This window comes from Camponotus floridanus, unplaced genomic scaffold (assembly GCF_003227725.1).
Source record: "Camponotus floridanus strain SB8 unplaced genomic scaffold, Cflo_v7.5 scaffold1, whole genome shotgun sequence".
Classification (NCBI taxonomy): domain Eukaryota; kingdom Metazoa; phylum Arthropoda; class Insecta; order Hymenoptera; family Formicidae; genus Camponotus; species Camponotus floridanus.
Window position 1 is genome coordinate 5,299,870 of NW_020229214.1, and position 19,408 is coordinate 5,319,277.

General features: G+C 31.1%; 1 protein-coding gene across 5 annotated transcripts in view; it reads right to left on the minus strand.

Moving 5' to 3' along the window:
* Positions 1-19,408, minus strand: part of LOC105256501 (atrial natriuretic peptide receptor 1) — a 90,029-nt gene that overhangs the window by 42,214 nt on the left and 28,407 nt on the right. For 4 of the 5 annotated variants that reach the window (XM_025411207.1, XM_025411176.1, XM_025411150.1 and 1 more), the window contains exons 5-6: positions 4,468-4,582; positions 841-1,175 (exon numbers count right to left, since the gene is read on the minus strand). In XM_025411207.1, coding sequence (XP_025266992.1) covers positions 841-1,175; positions 4,468-4,582 — 450 coding nt within the window. Of the gene's footprint in view, positions 1-840; positions 1,176-4,467; positions 4,583-10,809; positions 11,206-19,408 lie in introns of all 5 variants that reach the window. The other variant, XM_025411086.1, reaches the window with a different exon arrangement.

Below are 19,408 nucleotides of genomic sequence, written 5' to 3' on the forward strand. Positions count from 1 at the left end.
CAAGAATCTAAATTTATTTCCGTACAGAAAACATTTATTTACCAAAATGATTCAAGAAAAACATTCGCTTTGAAATTAATTAAAAAATTTTAAAACAAAAAAATCTTTGTAAAAACTAAAAATATATCAACAATTATAATATAAGTTATAAACGCTCGGATAAAATTTGAGAAGAGATTTGAAGGAAGAGAGAAAAGCGATAATAATACGCAAATCGATATCATTAGTTACAGAAGTTGAAAAGCCATGATAATGTTAGTGACAGATCTCCGATATGACAATTTACCGAGATAATCAATTTGGCTCTGTTCAAAACATATCTAATTAAACAATGTCTGACGAAATCATCAGTCATCACTTTTTCAACAATGCTGACGCCTAATTCTCGTTCGAGGATTAACTTTCGACGTGGATTATAAACGACTGCAACGCGATGGCGCGACAAAAACCACCGATAACGCGATTTTCCACCGATAAACATACTTCTATCGTAAATTCTCTGAAAATCCAAACTGTACGTTTCGCTGAAAAACTGGTGCTGCTAATGACGCGTTTGTTGAGCAATCTCATCGAAAGTACACAATGAAAGAATTCTATCATTGTCGTGTCACAATTTCTGTACTTCTATGTTCGAGTTAGTTATAAATAAATGTAATTAATGTAGCAGCAGTAAAATAATGTAATACAAATTTCTCGCGTAAAGTACAGAATTCCCCTTTGATGATCGACTCTCCATTTTCATTAAAAAAGTCTAAATTAAAATTTCACTCAGATAATTGACACGACTTTCTCTCTCACTATAAATATAAGTAACGATAAAGAAAAATAACTGAAGCTTACCCTTGAAACTCTTTCCCCACATTCTTCGAGTTAGATTACCGCCGTCCAGGTTGACATCCCACGGTTTCTCCGGCAAACTCTCCTTGAGAGCAAGGGCATAAAGCAACACAGCGTCATAAAATGCTGTTACAAAGGTGGAGACCGAGCTGTTTCCAAAAGTGAAGTTGTATTTGCTCTGCGCCAAGCTTTTGACCTCGCGTGAAAAGTTTAGATACTCCAGATTATCCGGGGTACGCGCCGTCATTGTTATTAGGGCCTGATAAGCCTTACGGGCTTTTTCATTACGCTCGTCGGTGTCACCATCGATTCTCCATGGTTCTGTAGAGTCGTTGTCACTGAAACGCATTCGCACCATTGATTTCATGCAATAAAAATGTGCGTTATTATAAAGAAAATAAATTGATATTATTGCAGAATTTCACAAAATTCAATTTTATGCAGTTTTTATGAAGTAAATATTTCCCAACCGATAATATTTATAGAATGTTTTGATTTTTGCGAAATGTTTAAATTTTTTTAAATTTCAGTAAATTTATAAAAATAGAAGAAAATAAGAAAAATCTTTATATTAAAAAAATCGAATGTGTCATATAGTCTTTAATATAATTATATATTTTTTAAATATAAATTTTATATTAAAAAGCCATATTATAATGTGCACCAGTATAGAACATTTAATATTAAAGATAAAAAGCAAAAAATTTTTTCATGATTTTCAATTTGTCCTATCTTAATTTTTCTGCATTTGAATGAAATGAATCTACAAATATAGCTTTTCTCATACAGAGGGACGCACACGTGCGAAAATCATTATTGAATTGTTCCCATTATGTATATATTTTGTTTCTCCGACAATTACCTGAAATTGTTGATATTAAAATGACATATCGTAAAACGACCCAATTAATTTACGTTCCGATAAAACATTAATTATTCGAATGTGCTGTGACCGAACAGCTTTTCGACTTTATACCGTGCCAGAGATCATAACTTTCATTTTATGATGACCGATCGTTACGTTATAATTGGGACGTATAGGAACCGCAAGTATCTATTCTATATGTATAACGCTCGAATTACAAAAGGGGCGAAAATTCGTTGTCGAAAATCAGAAAACATGATGTCCGAGGAGCGATATGTCTGCGCGAAGTATGTGATTAAATAAAGTGATGTTGGAATATATACAATATATATATATATATATATATAAATATATATATATCGCCAACATGATTCCTGCATCAACGATACTGCTTATATTTTTATATTATATTTTTTATTTCAGCATCTTATTGCCTCCCCCGCCTCCCTCTTTCTCTCTCTCTTTTTCTCTCCCTCTCTCTCTTTCTCTGCCGTGTTGAGATGAGTAAATAAGCCAATACAGCTCAAAAGTAATCTCACAAGTCACACAAGAAAATTCTCTCCTTCTTAACATTCTAGAAATTCTTCGACTTTTTAATCTGCAACAGAAGTATCGAAGAGTACTCTCTCGATTATCCAAGAAAGAATCAAGAGAAAGTTCTTTACATAATGAGCGTAATTTTAAGAGATGTTTTCTTTTTCGTGCTCCGCATTTGTCATTCGTGACAAGCTGTTATCGGAAAGCTGCTCGATTAATTTTACCGAAAGACGGTTGAATAAAAATTCCAATTACTGTTAGAGTCACTGCTAATCACTGTTCAAATTACGAGATAGTTGAACTAGTTTTCATTCTTTGCATCGGGTTCTCATGGAAATCTCGTTAAACTGAAATCGTTTTACTTCGGAAAAATTTACAAGATCCACGACTACGGTAAACTCGTGCGGAAATTTTCATTTATCGGTTTTCCTCTTCCAAAAGCAGATTTACTATCAATTCCTTGTTACCAATGTCCTGGTCGCAATGCGAATAGTTTTATGTGAATGATGATAGATTAATGCATTTGTCTATCCCGGCTTGACTGTAATCTAAATGAAGGATCGCGGTTTGCGGTTTACGATACGATGAATCGAGATTCAACTTGATTCGAAATCGCGCGATATCATTTATTAACGAAAACAAAACGATGAGAACAGGGAAGGAAGCAAAAATATTATATAATGGGAATCGTACCGAATGCGATAACACCATTTTTACTCACAGGCGCAGATATTTTTATGACGCACAATCTCTCTGTACCATCTCGGAATCGTTAAAATGCAAGATTCCGCTTTGATTTTGGCTGCAAATATACAAGACCATCACCACCGCGGATAAGATAAGCAAGAAAATAAGACAGCATTCGAAAATGTGATCGTAAGAAACTTACGACCGCGAGGAATCACGTACTACGCGCACGACGACGCATTTTGAAATTAGCAATTTTCTGGGACGACGTTTTTCAAGACCTCGTTAAACGACGCGATGGCACAATACCCGCCCTTTGTATATACAGTAGATACGTAAACGCAGTTTATCTAAGCGAGCAGAATGCTTCACAATTTATCGTGAAACGACTACGTCGACGGCGCGGCGAGGAATAAATTAAATTGAATTAGGCTATAAATGCTCTTTCAAACTTGATTCAATAGCGCATAGAATATCTTCAAACAAACCTGAAATAAGTAAAATAAATACGGTTATTGTAACTACACTGGTGTATTATGTTAAACTAATATTAGTATATATTATTCTAGGACAACCGTAGAAGTTAGTGCTGAATATTTAATCAAAATAAAATTTAACCAAAATAATTCATTAAAGGAGATATATCGTGATATCTGTGATTAATTAATAAAAGAAAATATCTATTTTTATAGAAAAATTATTTTTGCTTTTGCTATTTAGCTATTTAGAGAAAAAAAAAATTCTTTTCTTTTATGCATAGAAAATAAATATTTCTTCGATCTGCATGTTTGTTAGATCTTTTATTAATGTCTTTTTATTTGCTTTTTATCCCTTTAGAATTTTAGAGAAAATAGACGCGATGTATTTTACGTCAATCTGCCTTCTGCATAAGGTCGAGTTGTGTAGCACTGACAACTCACATTCGTTTCAATTATAATTATGGCTTTAATGTCCGAGCGTGCTATTGTACAAGCCCATTATTTATGTCCTAGTTTTCGACATGCGACTTGTTCCCGTGCAGACTTCGTATATGCATTATCTCGTTACTTTGTAGCGTGCAAGATTTTCCAAATAACACACGACTGAATTAAATAGTTAAGCAAGATGTAAATATTAATTTAATATTAATATACGGAATGTTTTAGTTGAAATAAATCGTGTAGATCAAAAATAAATTAATTTATCTATCTAATAAAAAGAATTTAAAAAGAGAAAAATAAATATATTACACACACAAAGATAATTATATTCGGAATGCACTACATGATTCGATTAATTTTTTTTTTAATTTTTACTTCTATATGTGTTAAATTTTAATGAATTTTTTTATAATTATCTTACATGTAATATATTTCATGTAATATATTACATGCAGTATATTTAACTGCACACACATGATATTTTTACACAGTTATATATATATTTACTTTACTTTTTACTCAATACTTTTTACGAAACTTGCGCAGGGACATTAATTGCGCCATAACAAATAACATACGCAATTACCTATGACGACAAAATTGCAAGTTTATTTTACTTACCTGGAGGAAAGCTCTATAGAGAAGAACACGTATTCTCCTGAGTCCACCATTCCGAGCTCTTCTGCAGCCAGTAATATTTCCCGGATGGTTGTTGAATTAGCGCACATTACAACGACTGAAATAAAAAAGAAAAAAGGTTTCTTGTAGGAAAAAGGATAATAAAAAGAGAGAAAGAAAGAAATAGATGGAGATATGATCTGTATAAATATTATTGCCGTCAGGTCACTTGACGATATACGATCGATTCAATTGCATCGAGAGTTTGCTACATAAAATATGGTGCAAGGTTATATAATTTTCTGTAAATACGAAAACATTAATATACGTTAATATACACATAACAATATTTTTTCTAAAAATAAATGATAAATAGTCTAGTTGTATCAGTAAATGATTGATTAAAAAATAGTATCGTAAATCAATTAAAAATAATTGAACGCTTTTGTTAAATAGTTATTCTTTTCTCACACTCTTTTCTTTGTGCTAATTATATAAACTTTGCACTTCAGTTAATTATTTATTGAGTAAACTTTAATCATAGAGGTCAGTATGATCACATTGAATGATCGCTCACTCTGATTAATTTATGGATAATTATTTCCAAATGCACTTGTTCAAATTAGATAGATAAATTAATTTATTTTTGAACTACACGTAAAAAATAAAACGTAAAATTATAAAACTTCCTAGGTACAATAAAAAGATGACAAATTATGCTGTGCATAAAGCTCAACTTTAGCGATCTATAATCGCCGTATATATCTTACTTTGACATTTTTATTCTGGCTCAATAGCTTTAAGCCCAGCCGGTTTAACGCAGTATCCGGAGAAATGTACATACAAGTAGATGGGAAAAGACAAAGAAATTTCAATCTCGCTTTAAAGGGAGATACATCGAATGTACATTGATGTTCCAAAGTCACTCTGAAGTTCACGTGCGAATATTTCTATCTGCTTCGTCAAAATGTATCTTCTTGTGAAGTTTCAACTTTGCAAACATTGCAAGTAACACGAAGATGAATGTTCCCCTAGCGTATCCGTATTATATCGCAAGTGCGATAAAATCCTGCGTAAATCCAGAAAAATCTTCTACACAGTCGAGTTCTACGAACATTTCATTTCCTTCTTGCACATCAACTGCGAACCCGTAAAACTGCCCGAATTTCATAAAACGAAGATATTGCGCGCGAAGGAAACTTGTATTAAAAATATACAAAGTTTTCTTTGAAAGTATAAATTGAAAGGATTATACAAGTGCCCGTCATTTCTAAAGTTAATAATCTTCTCTTTTGTCGAGGAGAGAAAAGTATATATTATTTAAATAAATTAAAGACATATTATAAATCAAACAGAATCTAGGTAATTTTCCTCCTTGCATTTCAGACAATATTTTACGCATTTCGCGGAAATCGAAGTAAAATCCACGCTCGGATTTATGCTCGGTTTTATTGACCATTTAAATTTTTTAAAGAGAAATAGCGGCGCTCTCAGGAATTGATTCACTCATAAATATCTAATGCGAACTACTAAAATTTAGAATATACTAGAATTTATAATTCGTCAAATCGTCAAAATAAGAGTATTAGAATATTGATAAATAGATCTTGCTTCTTTGAAACGGATAAGGAAATAAATTCTAAGACACATAAATACGAAATACGCTTTCGCGAAACAATTCACGATAGCTCGTACCGCAACACGCCAAGCGAAATATAAACGTTTATTCGAGCAAAGTCGTAACTTTTATGACAAGTCACAAATACACGTCATTAATCAGTGCAATGCTCGCACACATCATGCTAACTCGATTTATCAGAATGTAATACGCGACACATAAGCATCTTGACACAATTTAAAGAATTTCACAAAATTTAATAACCGAAGCAACGCTTTGCATCCGGTCAAGAAAATTAATTTTGCTTAATTTGCGCAATTATCACATCTTTCTCAATATTTCAAAATAATTAAGTATAAATTAATAAATGTAATGGAAAAAAGAAAAAGATAATTGAGAGTTTTTAAAATAATTTGAAAACCTGATCGAGAGAGAATGTAAAAAAAGAATAATAAATGTAAGGAAGTTTATTGATGACAATCAAAATGATACCTTTGTGTTTTATTTTCACTATCAAAATATATTGCTCCATTTTCTGTTTATCGATACGCGATGAAACATCTCATTAGTCTGGCATTATCAAATATAAATTTGTTATGACGTAGGATGCGTTCTGTCATACTAATGCATTATTTGTGAACACGGCGAGCGAACGAAATGCATTATATCGTAGCGTCAAGCGTACAATAAGATGCGAAATGACGTCGTACTTGCATTATTACAGGTCGATTCCACTCGCTGTCTCGTTAGAGATGCTTCTCGCTTGTAGTTAACCCCGCCATTGCCACCGACAACGACTAACAAGAGTTACATGATACAAAGGGATAAAGTTCGCTCCATTATGTGAACGCATCCTGTCAACGCAAAGACGTCGACTTAAGCACTCGCAGTCATATTTCCTTACCCCGTTTAAAATGTTTCGATTAGCCGGAAATACAATTATGAGAGCGTGTAGAGATTGGAGTGGAATACACAAGATATATGATGGATGACAATAGAGTATTTCATTGTCTCTTGATGCCTCAACGTCTATTATAGCAGAATATTGTTGCGAATATTGATCGTAATCTGGCATCTCGTCGTACATTATCCCTGTACTTCCTCTCGGATTTAGGCGGCTTTAATACAGATTAACTCTAAGAAGCTTGACATGAATCGATTATAAACATTGTTGATATTCTTTTGAGGTCTAGAATTTTTCATAAAATATTCATAAGTTCAAATATGTTTTCCTTTTTTCTTTTTATATACATAGAGATTCATTATAATAATTGCAAAAGTATCTTGAACTTACTCGATAAGAAAATTAAAATATGAGGAATTTTCACTCTTTTAAATGGGCAGTCTAGCTAGAGAATATCGCTGGCAAGGAATTTTTAATTCAACAATCGCTGAGCCAGTTGCGATAAAAATTAATAAATGATCAAGGTATCGAGAACGTGACATCTTATATCGACTGAGAATGTGAACAATAGTAAAAAGTAGTCGAGGCGTAAAACGAAAGGACAAGCCGGATATATCAGTCGTCGATGCGAGTAAAATGGGCGGATCGATGTTACATGGCACGTCTGTATATCGGGAATAGCCTCATTATCACATAGATCGAACTATCTTTCTATGTCTTTTTTTATAGCTCGTCTTTCACGTCCGATACTCAGAGATACACGAGTTTCCAAGACGACATTCGAATAGAGTTAAATGTAAACTCGTCGTGTAATTTTCTTTCCAGGTACGATAATGTGATAATTCTGACGCGACGAGTGTCTAAGTAGTAACATCTGTTTCGAGAAAATTGAAGAAATGCAGTAAAATCTCTTACTAAAATAAATATACAAATAATTTATTAATAAAATAATATTCTCTAAAAAAAATAAACTTATAATAAAAACAATTTTTCATTAATATATAATGTATTAAAAAAGAGCTAGTATATAATTTTCCCTTTGGTGTTTTTATAAAATCGCATCATTAATATTCATAAAATGCATAAAATAATTACTCGCAATAATTAATATATATTAAATAATATATATATATTTATAATAATAATATATATTAAATGTGTAAAATAATTTGAAGTTATTTTAAAATGACATAAACCTACATGCAAAAAAAAACATAAATACAATCATATATCATTGCATCACTTACGCAAAACGTCTGATAAAATTAATAACGACATATTAATACTATTTATAACATTAATATATCGTTATCAATTCTCCGAGACTATTAATATTATTTATTCAGATCAGTAATATTAATAGATAGTAATATTAATTTCCAGCTCTCTATGCCTCTGAATGATTTTATTTCAGTAATATTAAGATTAACATTTTTTAAATACAATACATAGAGGTTAATATCTAAGCGACATTAAATATGAAGCAGATACCTCTTTTATCGGATCAGTTTATTGTCTCTCGATTATTTTTGACATAATCGTGAGAACTCGATGAGACAGCAAGAATCTGAATCATCGCATTTTTCGCGAAGCGGATAATGACAAAAATTCGATAACAGCTTAAGTCCATATCGAGACAGCGAAACTTTGAGAATCTCAATCGATCGGCGATTTGTGGCATCTACTAGTAATTTTGATAGATATATTGATAACAATACGCCACGGTCTCGAGTTAATGTCGAATTCTCGAAAATCGGTTGGCGTCGGCGTCTCGATCTCGCCCGCGAATTCCTCGCGGTTTTGTTCCAAGAATCTTGTAATCAGACAAGTAATTAACATATACGATATAATACAACACAATTTAATAATCTTATGTATTTAATAATAGCAATAATATATAAATAATAAACATATGATAAATCATTAATAATAGGGAATGATTTACGAAGCAAAAATGCACAGAAAATATATTAAATATGCATTTTTTTTACTTTGTCTATTATTTTTATCTCCAAAAAATTATTCTTTATGTAACTGTGTTTTAAAGAATCTTTAAAAAAAGTTCAGGTTAATTTCTTAATTTTTTTGAAATGTGCAAATATCTTTATAGAATCGCTCTTTATAGAATAATTTTAATTACAAAGAAATAAGAAAAAAATTATTCCTTTAATTATATTTAGTACTTTATTAAGAAAAACTAATCTCCTTAATTGTATTTATCATAATCGATAAATTCAAAATATTACTTGGTAATAGGATCAAAAATATTTATACGTTATCTCAAAAATCGCAAATACAGTACGGGCACGTTTGGCGGATAGAATCAAATTGAAGAGACATGCTCTGCAGCTTGTTTCATTCCTATTGAAGACAAGTCTACCGTAAACTTTACGTAATACGATTCGGAAGCGTTGAAAGCGAAACGGAAAGATAAACGGAAAACGAACGCAGAGAAATTTTCAAGATACGACTCACATAGGAAATTACCTGCTCGATATTTTGCTTGTAACAATACACACGATGATTCAATTAACGTGATTTGTAACGTAACTCAATTATGACATCCAGTTGAGATATATTAAATTAATTAATTACATGTAAGAAGTTTCTCCGCCTAATTATGCAGTTTGCAACATGTCCAATTTTCGCAAAGTATGTAAAATAATTAATTATACGATAATTAAGATAAATAACGTGCATGCACCTAATGTATGTTTCTTGATTCTTTCTTGAGATATAATATTAAAGTTTGTCGGAACATCTTTCGCCAACAGTTGCGTTGCCCACAGGATGAAGCTGCTAATGAAAATTTATTTGGTGTTCACGTCTAAACTTGGTTGACGAGCTCATGGTCTTAAACGCGATCAACGAATGAAAGACGAGGGCGCATTTGTAGAAGCAAACTTCGTAAACGGTATCAATTAAATGACGATGTCGAAGTTTCACCGTTCGTATTATCAAGCACAGTTTCGTAACACGATGTACCTTAATGGTATACGTTACACACTTTGTCGACTGTAATAAAGGTTGATTGATTTATGCAAAGTCTGCGCAAAGCAGAAGGCGCAATGCGGAACTACTTAAGTAATGCTTAATAACGTTACAGAATTCGTCTTCAATGTCTTGAATGTCTATTAGAAAACCAGATATTAATATAGAGGAGATGTGTTTTTCTCTTACGATACGATAGTACAGCTAGAGAAAAACAATTTAAATTTCTACTAGTAAAATATAAAATAATTCTCCGAAAAAAGATTTTAAAAATTTTATTACATATAATGATTTTTTTGAATGTATTTTCTAAATTATATATTAACGCGTATTTAAATAATCTGTGTATATAATAAGAATCTCATCTCCATTTTTCATCCCCGCGGGCAAGAGTATGAAGCGTCTAGGAGAAAAATGTGCCAGGTTAATTTTACAGCAGAGTATTTTGAAAGTTTACATACTTTTTTAAGTCCTGATAATGTCATTGTTTTAGAGCGCTTAAAATAATCTTGTTCACAATAACAACTCACCTAATATTTTGTTAATAATTTAATACTTTTAATATTTTTATTATTATTTAAAAAAATATTATTCCCTTGTACTGGCATAACTAAACATATGTTCTTCTAATATATATTCTCCGCTGCTTTTTCCTTCCAACTTAGCCAAATTCTTTCCTTTTATGATAGAATAGAATAAAACTATTTCAAAAACTACTTCATCAGAGCTGCAATATCTTCTGACGTTTGACATATGCTTTTTTGAGTGCCTTACATTATAAAGAGAATAAAAAATTAACGATATCGATACGCACGAAATTGAACAGACTTACTTCTTGCAGATTTCGAGACGAAGGTGAGCAAGTTTCTGTAATCCTCGGCGGTGGTCGTCTCTTGATTAAAGCTTCTGTGCACGGGCGTTTGATTGAGCGCCGTGAATACAGCGCTGAGCGTGAAATGGCATTCGGAATTGCCTCTGCTGCTGGCCATTGCGTGATTGTGGAAGAGTAGGCCGGCGATTTTCCACCCGAAACGCCGTAGGATATGTCTGAATGCTTCGCCCACTAAGCGATGAGAGCCCATCATCCTGGTTAGCGTCGGATAATGCTCGCCTTTGTGACGAAACGCCTCCGCTTGTGCGCCCGCGGTTAACACAGGTATACCCCATACACCCGCATATCTGGCCACAGGTGCGATCACGTAATCGCACACGGGACCCAGGAAGGCGTCTGTTCGCAATTAGGGAAGAAAAGTTCGGAAATTGATCGCTTTCTTTCAAGATCTCGCAAGATTCGGGAGGCCCATCGCATCAAGATTTTTTCCATCGTTTTACAAAAACATTTTAAGACCGAGATTTAATATTTTATTGTTTAGACTCTGTATGTGTATGTATATAAATTTGTATATTCATCGCGAATAAGCGTTCTGTTTCTCTTTGTCGCGAGATACATTCATATGAAAAGTTACTGAAAGTTAATTGAACTGAAAGTTTAATTTGAAACAGAAATAATATAAATACGTACAGAAATAATATAAATACGTACAGAAATAATATAAATCAGATCTGCGCGATTATTTATTCTTGTTGCAGAATTCTTGCCTGATTCGAACATAAATTAGAGTCCACGGACTGACGGAGCGAGGTGATGAGAAACGTAACGAGATAGAGACCACGTGCGCGAAATAGATAACACAAATCTGAATTTATCGGCGAATTCGAATATTGGCTACTCCGTGTTATAATCCCATCACGATCGCCTATAATCTGATACGCCGATAACAAGTCTATTGTTTATCAAGGAGAACTTGGGTTACAAGAGACGCGGTGAATGTACATGGTTCACGTGGTTGATTAACGTATCGATTGGTGGTACATGTGAGCAATTAAATTAAGCTGGTACATCACACGCTTACTGAGAATATACTTGAATCAAACCGCAACGTATCGATATGTCGATACGTATATTTTCGATAAACTGCCCTGTTTTTATCAATTAATAATATCGGATGTCTTTGATGTAATTCTGATACGTGACATTTGTATAAAACAGATCTATAGGATATCGCGAAACAAATATCTGAAAATAGCTATTTTTTATATTGCTACACGTGGAGTTTATGATTTTCACGACTCGTTTCTGCCGTGTGTGCACATGCACACATGCACAGGCACAATATGATATTTCGGATATACGCGCGCAATTAAAATTCCGCTAACTGACTCAATATCGCGAGTTCGCGGTTGGCCAGGTACAATGCAACACGTGCAACGTGTATACAAAACCGCATGAGGATGATAGAACAGATGCGTTACCTAATTAAATAGATTGTGATTGCCTTGATACATGAGAAAAACATACGCTTGTTTTTTTTGCAGTATTTCGAAAGCGATTATTTTCTAAACAATGTGTCTCGTAATTAGCGAAAAAACATTCATACGAGACGTGACGCAAACGAAACAAATATTTTCCAAATGAGGCAGATTTTTTTCAAACATTTTCACGCATACGAAAGTTTGCGTATATTTGGCGAAATAACTTAGAAAAATACGAAGAAAAACGTGATGTCGTGTATTTTCGCCGCATAGTTAAATTGACTTGTACATAGAGGCTTATGTTTGTCTCATTTATATTTGTATGGCATATCCATGCCAAAGCACATTAAATCCGATTCTCTATTTGCCCGCAAGCAATGCGCTTCTATGGACTCGCGGCTCTAATTAGCAATCACAGGTGATATTGCGTCGCTGCAGTTTCCGCATAAGGGCAAACATTGCCCGCGTAATAGCCGCCGAACAATAAGGTCTGCGTGTAAAGCCTAACATCTATTTACTCTGACGTCTTCCCAATCGCGTGGTTCGCCCAATTTGGGACATTCAATCTTCATCGATCGCGCCGTTTAATATGATAATAACTGCGTTAGGTTATCCGGCGTCATTGTGGCTGCAAATTCCAGGGTAAAGCGGTTACGGCCGATTAACGTGCATGCGGCCCCTTCCCACCGATGTCGCAACTCTGCATGCGGTCGCTTTTATCCGGGCAAACTACCGAAGTTGCCGTCAAGTTTATGGCAACTACATACGAAGATTTCCGCGGGGAACTTATAAGTTCATCTCGCCCACGGATAATGTATATTAACTTTCTTTTATATATATTTCTTAGTAGACTATTCTGAATATGTATATTTACTTCAATTTAATTTTTACAGTAAATTTTTTAGCTTTTTATTTTAATTTTAATAATATTCTGCATCGAAACTAATTTAATTAAAATATTTAATAAACGTGACGAACTTCTCGTATCGATTGTTAAAGATAAGTTGATCTCAAACTTATATATTGCAAGATTGCATTAGATATTATTATTTAATAACGCCTCGACATATATGTGACATCGTCGTGACGACATAATCGTGACATATATGTGATATAATCGCACGACCAGTCTCTTTTTATGTACTTGGTAAGGTTATTTATTTAATATATATCGTAGAATATACGATATCGTAGAATAAACATACGACTTATCCCAATTGAAGTAGGAATTTGAGCGAAATGGGAATATTAAGAAATGGGAAAGAAATGGGAATATTAAATTATTATTGTATTAAAACAATATTTACAATAATTATCGCGATTATATTCATTATTTAAATATGTATATATCGTACCGCAATTAACAATTGATTCAAGTGATTAATAATTAATTTTTAATGCACAGAACGAAACATTCGGTATTTATATTATATAACATATATTTATGATGCATATATATTTTATGATTTATATATATATATATATATATATATATATATTATATAATTAAAAAAATATTTTGTAATGGAAGAACGAAATAATTGCTATTCGGTATTCGTTTTTTGAAGTATATTTACTCGTATATTGCATATCCCTGTGTCGAAAAAAAGATGTAATATAGACAGAAATTTAATCTTTTAATTATAAAATAAATCATAAATTATATTAAATTTCATAAAAAATTATATAAAAATTATATACAACCCTCTCAACGGGTACATCTTGACATTGATGGGAGGGCTCAGTACCTAGAAGATTATCCTGAAGGGAAAGCTAAGTACCCAAAATATATGTATTATCAGTTTTCGATATATCGCGGATAGTTTCGCATCTGAGTAGTCGCATTTTTCTGTTCGAAATTATCCCATCGACTTTTGAAGTGCAATCTTTACGCGAAACAGGATATTGCTTTGCGATCGAAGAATTCGAAAGTGCCGTGCAAAGTGTCGCGCATCAAAGTGCGGGGATGCCGTTTAAAATATCGTATATATACGTCAACTGATCATCTCGACAACCTGAGAAGCAAATCTAGGAAACATCGGCAGTCGGCGAAGTAATTCTAAAGTGAGTAATATATTATTCGTATGTTAATTATTTATATATTAATCGCGCGTACACAATTTAAATTACGTAATTAATTGCATAATTTGATTTGTGTATTTAGATAATTTTAATAAGATGTGTATTTAGATAATTTTAATAAGAGAGAAGGAAAGACTTTTGAAAGCAATAATTTTCAAAAGTAAAAATAAAAGTTTCTATTTTTAGAAGATTATTATATATAGAGTTATTAGTAGAGTTATTATATAAAATTATTAGTAAAGTTTTCAAAATTTATAAAATTATTTTACTAATCTATTTATTATTGTATATATCGAATATAAAATTTTCAGTAGTAATTTTTTAAATAATTATTTGTTATTATAATTTAGATTTATTTTTATGCTACAGATCAGTATAACTTCAAAACAGTTTCTACTGTTGCATATTGCTCGGTGATAAACTTTCATTTTTATAGCAATAGATTTGTGAGAATTATATCTCAAATAATATGTTTGGATATATGATCCGATAAAAACAACACATAAAAATATGATAGATACAAATATATGACTTATCTTAGATGCAATGCCTTAAATCTCAAACAGCAGTGTAACAACCATGTTAAAATTTCTTTTAAACATATTTAGAATAAAATTTTATATTAAAAAGGTCTGAATTTATTATAATTTTAAATTGTTTCTCTCTCTTTCTGAAAATATGATTTATATATTACATGATAAAAAAGAAAAAACTATATTTTAAAATAAAATGCTATATTTATTTTGATGACATATATGTATGATCCTTTGTGATATAAACGACACCTACATCATACGATAAATTGAACTGCAATAATAGATATGGACAAGATATTTTATTTTTTAGATATTTTATTGTTAAGAATTTTATTTATATAGATTAATTTTTATAAAAATGCCCTTTTAAAAAAGGTAATAAATAAAAACAAAGAAATAAAAATATATATACCTCTTAATTTTTTAACTTCTATTTATTGCATATAAATAGTATTTAGACTTAATTTTTTATATATATATACTTTCAGGTTTTTATTTCTTTTTAGAAAAGTTTATTTTTCTTATATAAATATACAATATTTTGTCGTAAACAGTTGTCTGATGCGAAACGCACTTTTTAGAAGCAATTCGTTGGAACTTTCTTTTCGTCGGATGAATAAAAACTCGTCCCGCACGATTCTAAAATGTGAGAGCGTAAAAACATGACTCAGCTATAAATTCGGTTGAAAATTAAGCTGCGAATGACGAAGTACATTTCCAACGACATGAGTTATTGCAGTCGCGTGCACATTTTGGTATACCACAATATTTTCATGTAAACATACATAGTTTTATGTTATACAAATTGACAACAATTTTACGTAGATTTTAAATTTACAACGTAGAAATATGTTTAATATGAGCTCGAGTAAAAAATTTTACACTACAATTTATATTAAGTTGAGAAGATAAATGTGAATGAGAGCATAAGTAATTTTAGATATGATTTTTATTATGTTTAAAAATAAATTAATCACAGCTGCGGGTAGTTATATAAAACGGTTAATGAAGATAAGAATTCAAATTAAATTTTTTAATTTAATTTATATTAAGAAACGCAATATAATATATAAAAACATGTATATGTATATGTGTACGTATACGTGTGTATGTGCAAAATTAATTTAATTTATGAAATCGTGTCATTCTAACAATTATAAAAAAAGCAATCAAAACTTTCGCAAACTTTTCTCTGAAATTAAAGGAAATGACTCGTAATACTTTCAAAGATCGAACTCAAACACCATATGATATATTATACTATTAAGACAGATTTATCTCCCTTTGCAGACGTTTTTTCGTAGCTTTCCGAGCCTAGCCTTTCAGAACGGAGCAACAAGTGTTATATTATACGAGGGCTACCTACCCTCTAAGTGCGTAGATATATTCGGAATGAATTCGCCGTTAACGTTACACTAAAGAAAAGGGAGAGGAAGTGCTGTTTCGTCTATGAAACTCGACTGGTTTCGGGATAAGATTATCTCGTCACGTATATGCTTTAATGTGAAAACTTAATTTCATTATTTCTTGCTCGACGTCTCTACGTGATTTTTGTTGAGTAAGAGATAATATCATGCGGATTATCACTGCGCAATTACTTCCATAGCATGACTGCAATGCAGTGGCAGAAAATAATTATATTTCTCCCCGACTGCGGCGTAAAAAATGTAGTCACCAAAATTTTTCTTATATCATTTGCATAATACTTTTAATTAGCAAAATTAACAATTATTATATTATTATCTTTATGCATAAAACTATTACTTGTATTTTAATGTAAATGGATAGGAAAATATCGTATTGTAACAATTATCATATTTCAGTGTAGCTATCATTTATAATTGATTTATACATTAATAATTGACATGAGAATTTAATTTGTATAATGTATTTGTTACGAAAGTGAAGGAAAAAGAATTTTATATTCTTTCAGAATATTCTTGTTTTCTATTTTTAAATGAAATTCTGAAAAAATTCTGAAAAGTACTATCGATTTTGAATATCCTCGTATTAACTTTTTATGAAAGAATTTTCTCGTTTTTTAGAATAATTATGCACTCATGTTGCATTATCTACTTTGCTCTTAAAATCCTTGCAAATGTGAATTCATGCTTCTTGCGATCTATACTGCAATCATGAAAGCGCACTCTGCTTCTACTGTGAAAATGTTGCAATAGCAAAGATAAAATAATTATTTCGCTACAACAAACACATGAACGAGAATTACGAATAGATTATTGTAATAAATTTCATGTTATCCATTAATATATTAACAACATTAAAAGTAATTCTGAATTTGACTAAGATATTGACTAAGAAAATTTGTTTTCCTTGCTATTCTGATAGATGAAAAAAGACAATAGATATTACCACGTCTTCCACATATATACATTGATACTCTTCTGTCTTTGAGAGAAGTACATAAAGTGAAAAGCAACCCAGCTCCCATTTTGTCAAAAAAGAAGAAAACATACAAACAAGAAGCAAGAGAATGAAATGCCAAGTTCCTGAAGTGAATAGCGAACCGTGAAAGGATGTTTCTGAAAGAACGTGCAACGTGAGACCACATCTCATTAAAGACTACTACTGTATCTTTCACGGTTGTTTCTCGATTCAATTCACGATATTTCTTTCTTCCTCAACAAGCACGATAGCATAGAAAAATACACTTGTGTATATCATATATGTATTATTCAGATATTTTATGCACTCTTCTTCTACACAAGTGTGATGAAATAAGATCATAAAATGTAATTATTTTCAAAATTATGAGTTTTAAGAAAATAAACAATTAAATTTTTGTTCCATTTTTGGCAATGAAAAATGTGAGATATCTAATAATATATACTTCGTCATTAAATTAACATTTACATAAAATAATGAAATTGGTAAAGTTGTATAATTTACCAGAAGAACACAATCACATTCGAAACAAGATTAGCGAATAAATTTCCGTAATCTTGCATGATACTTTAGAAACTTCAACGAAAAGAAGGAAGTTTCTTTTCTCTGCTGCATCTAGTTAGAGTCTCGACCTTTGAGTGGGTTAGAAAAGACTTTTCCTATTCTTCGAATTCGAAGGCGACACCAAGACCGCGAACTAATTTATTTGCGAACACTATAGTAAAAATGGAGATTCTGCGTAAAACAAGAGAGAAGAGTCGCAATAGAGTTTAGTTGTTTTATTATGGATGCAGTCTGTTTAAAGAAAATATCCGACAAGTTTTAAAAAATCACAAAGAAAGATCCTTCAGAAAAAAATATGTTAAATAAATGGAAACATGTTTTAGTTATCAGGTAATGCCTGATATACTTTTACATTTATCAACTTTCTTTCGCATTATAATTTCATCAAACAAAAGAGTCGAGAGAATCTAAAATATGCTTTCTCATCTTCATTAACCAAACTTTCATATTCACCGAACGAAATGAATGCGCACGTGTCATATATGAGCAGCGTATTCACCGAAAAAAAGATAATGGACATGGTACACAATGTACACGGTATTCGGCATTGCACCTATCGATCATTGTATATATTCACATCCTATGCCATTCTTGAATGCCATTCAAAGCGAAAGACTTATACGTCTCTTCTGAACCAATAAGAATATTTTCTTTCATTCTGACTTGTAAACAGATGTGGAACAATGAGAAAAATGCTACTTAGATCGACGTGAATTTTCATCCATAAGTAAATTAAATCTACTACCTTTAAGTTTTTGTAAAATAATGATCGTTGCTTTTACATAATATTAGACGTAACGTATATATTGTATGATAAAAATTGTCATAAATCTATTCTCGTGAAAAAATCTTCGGATTACGTGCATATTTTTCATAAATTCAGTCAAACTTAATATTTTTCATGCGAGGTCGAGCACGGAATTTAAAGCACGATGTCGAATATTATTATTTTGTGTATCCAAGTATTTCATAAAAGATTCATAGGATATTAATACATAATATTACTGTTGAGTATTTTTCCATATACAATTTTATTTTAAATCTAAAAGATTAATGAAATGTTAAATATTTAATAAGAGAACAAATTTATTATATACAGAGACTAATATTTTTTAATTAAGAGGATAAAAAGATTAATAATATACAGATAAATTAAATATCCAAAATATTCTACAATATCATTTTGATGTATACAATTGTATTCATTATATTTTAAATTAATATATTTTAAGATAATATTAATATTAAGTTTATATATATATATATATATATATATATATATATATATATATAAGAAAAAACCAATAGCTTAATAGTTAATTTCAAGTAGAAAAAACTGGATGCATTATTTTATCTCTATTTTATTCTGTTTCCTCATATTATTAGAATTTATAATTCTAATAATAACGAAATTATAACGAGAAGGTACTGTCGGAAAAATTTAGTTTTTTGGTGTAAAAAATATCTCAAGCATGTTGTATATGCATCACGACACTAGGATTATTCCTTGCATAATGCAAAAATAAAACATAC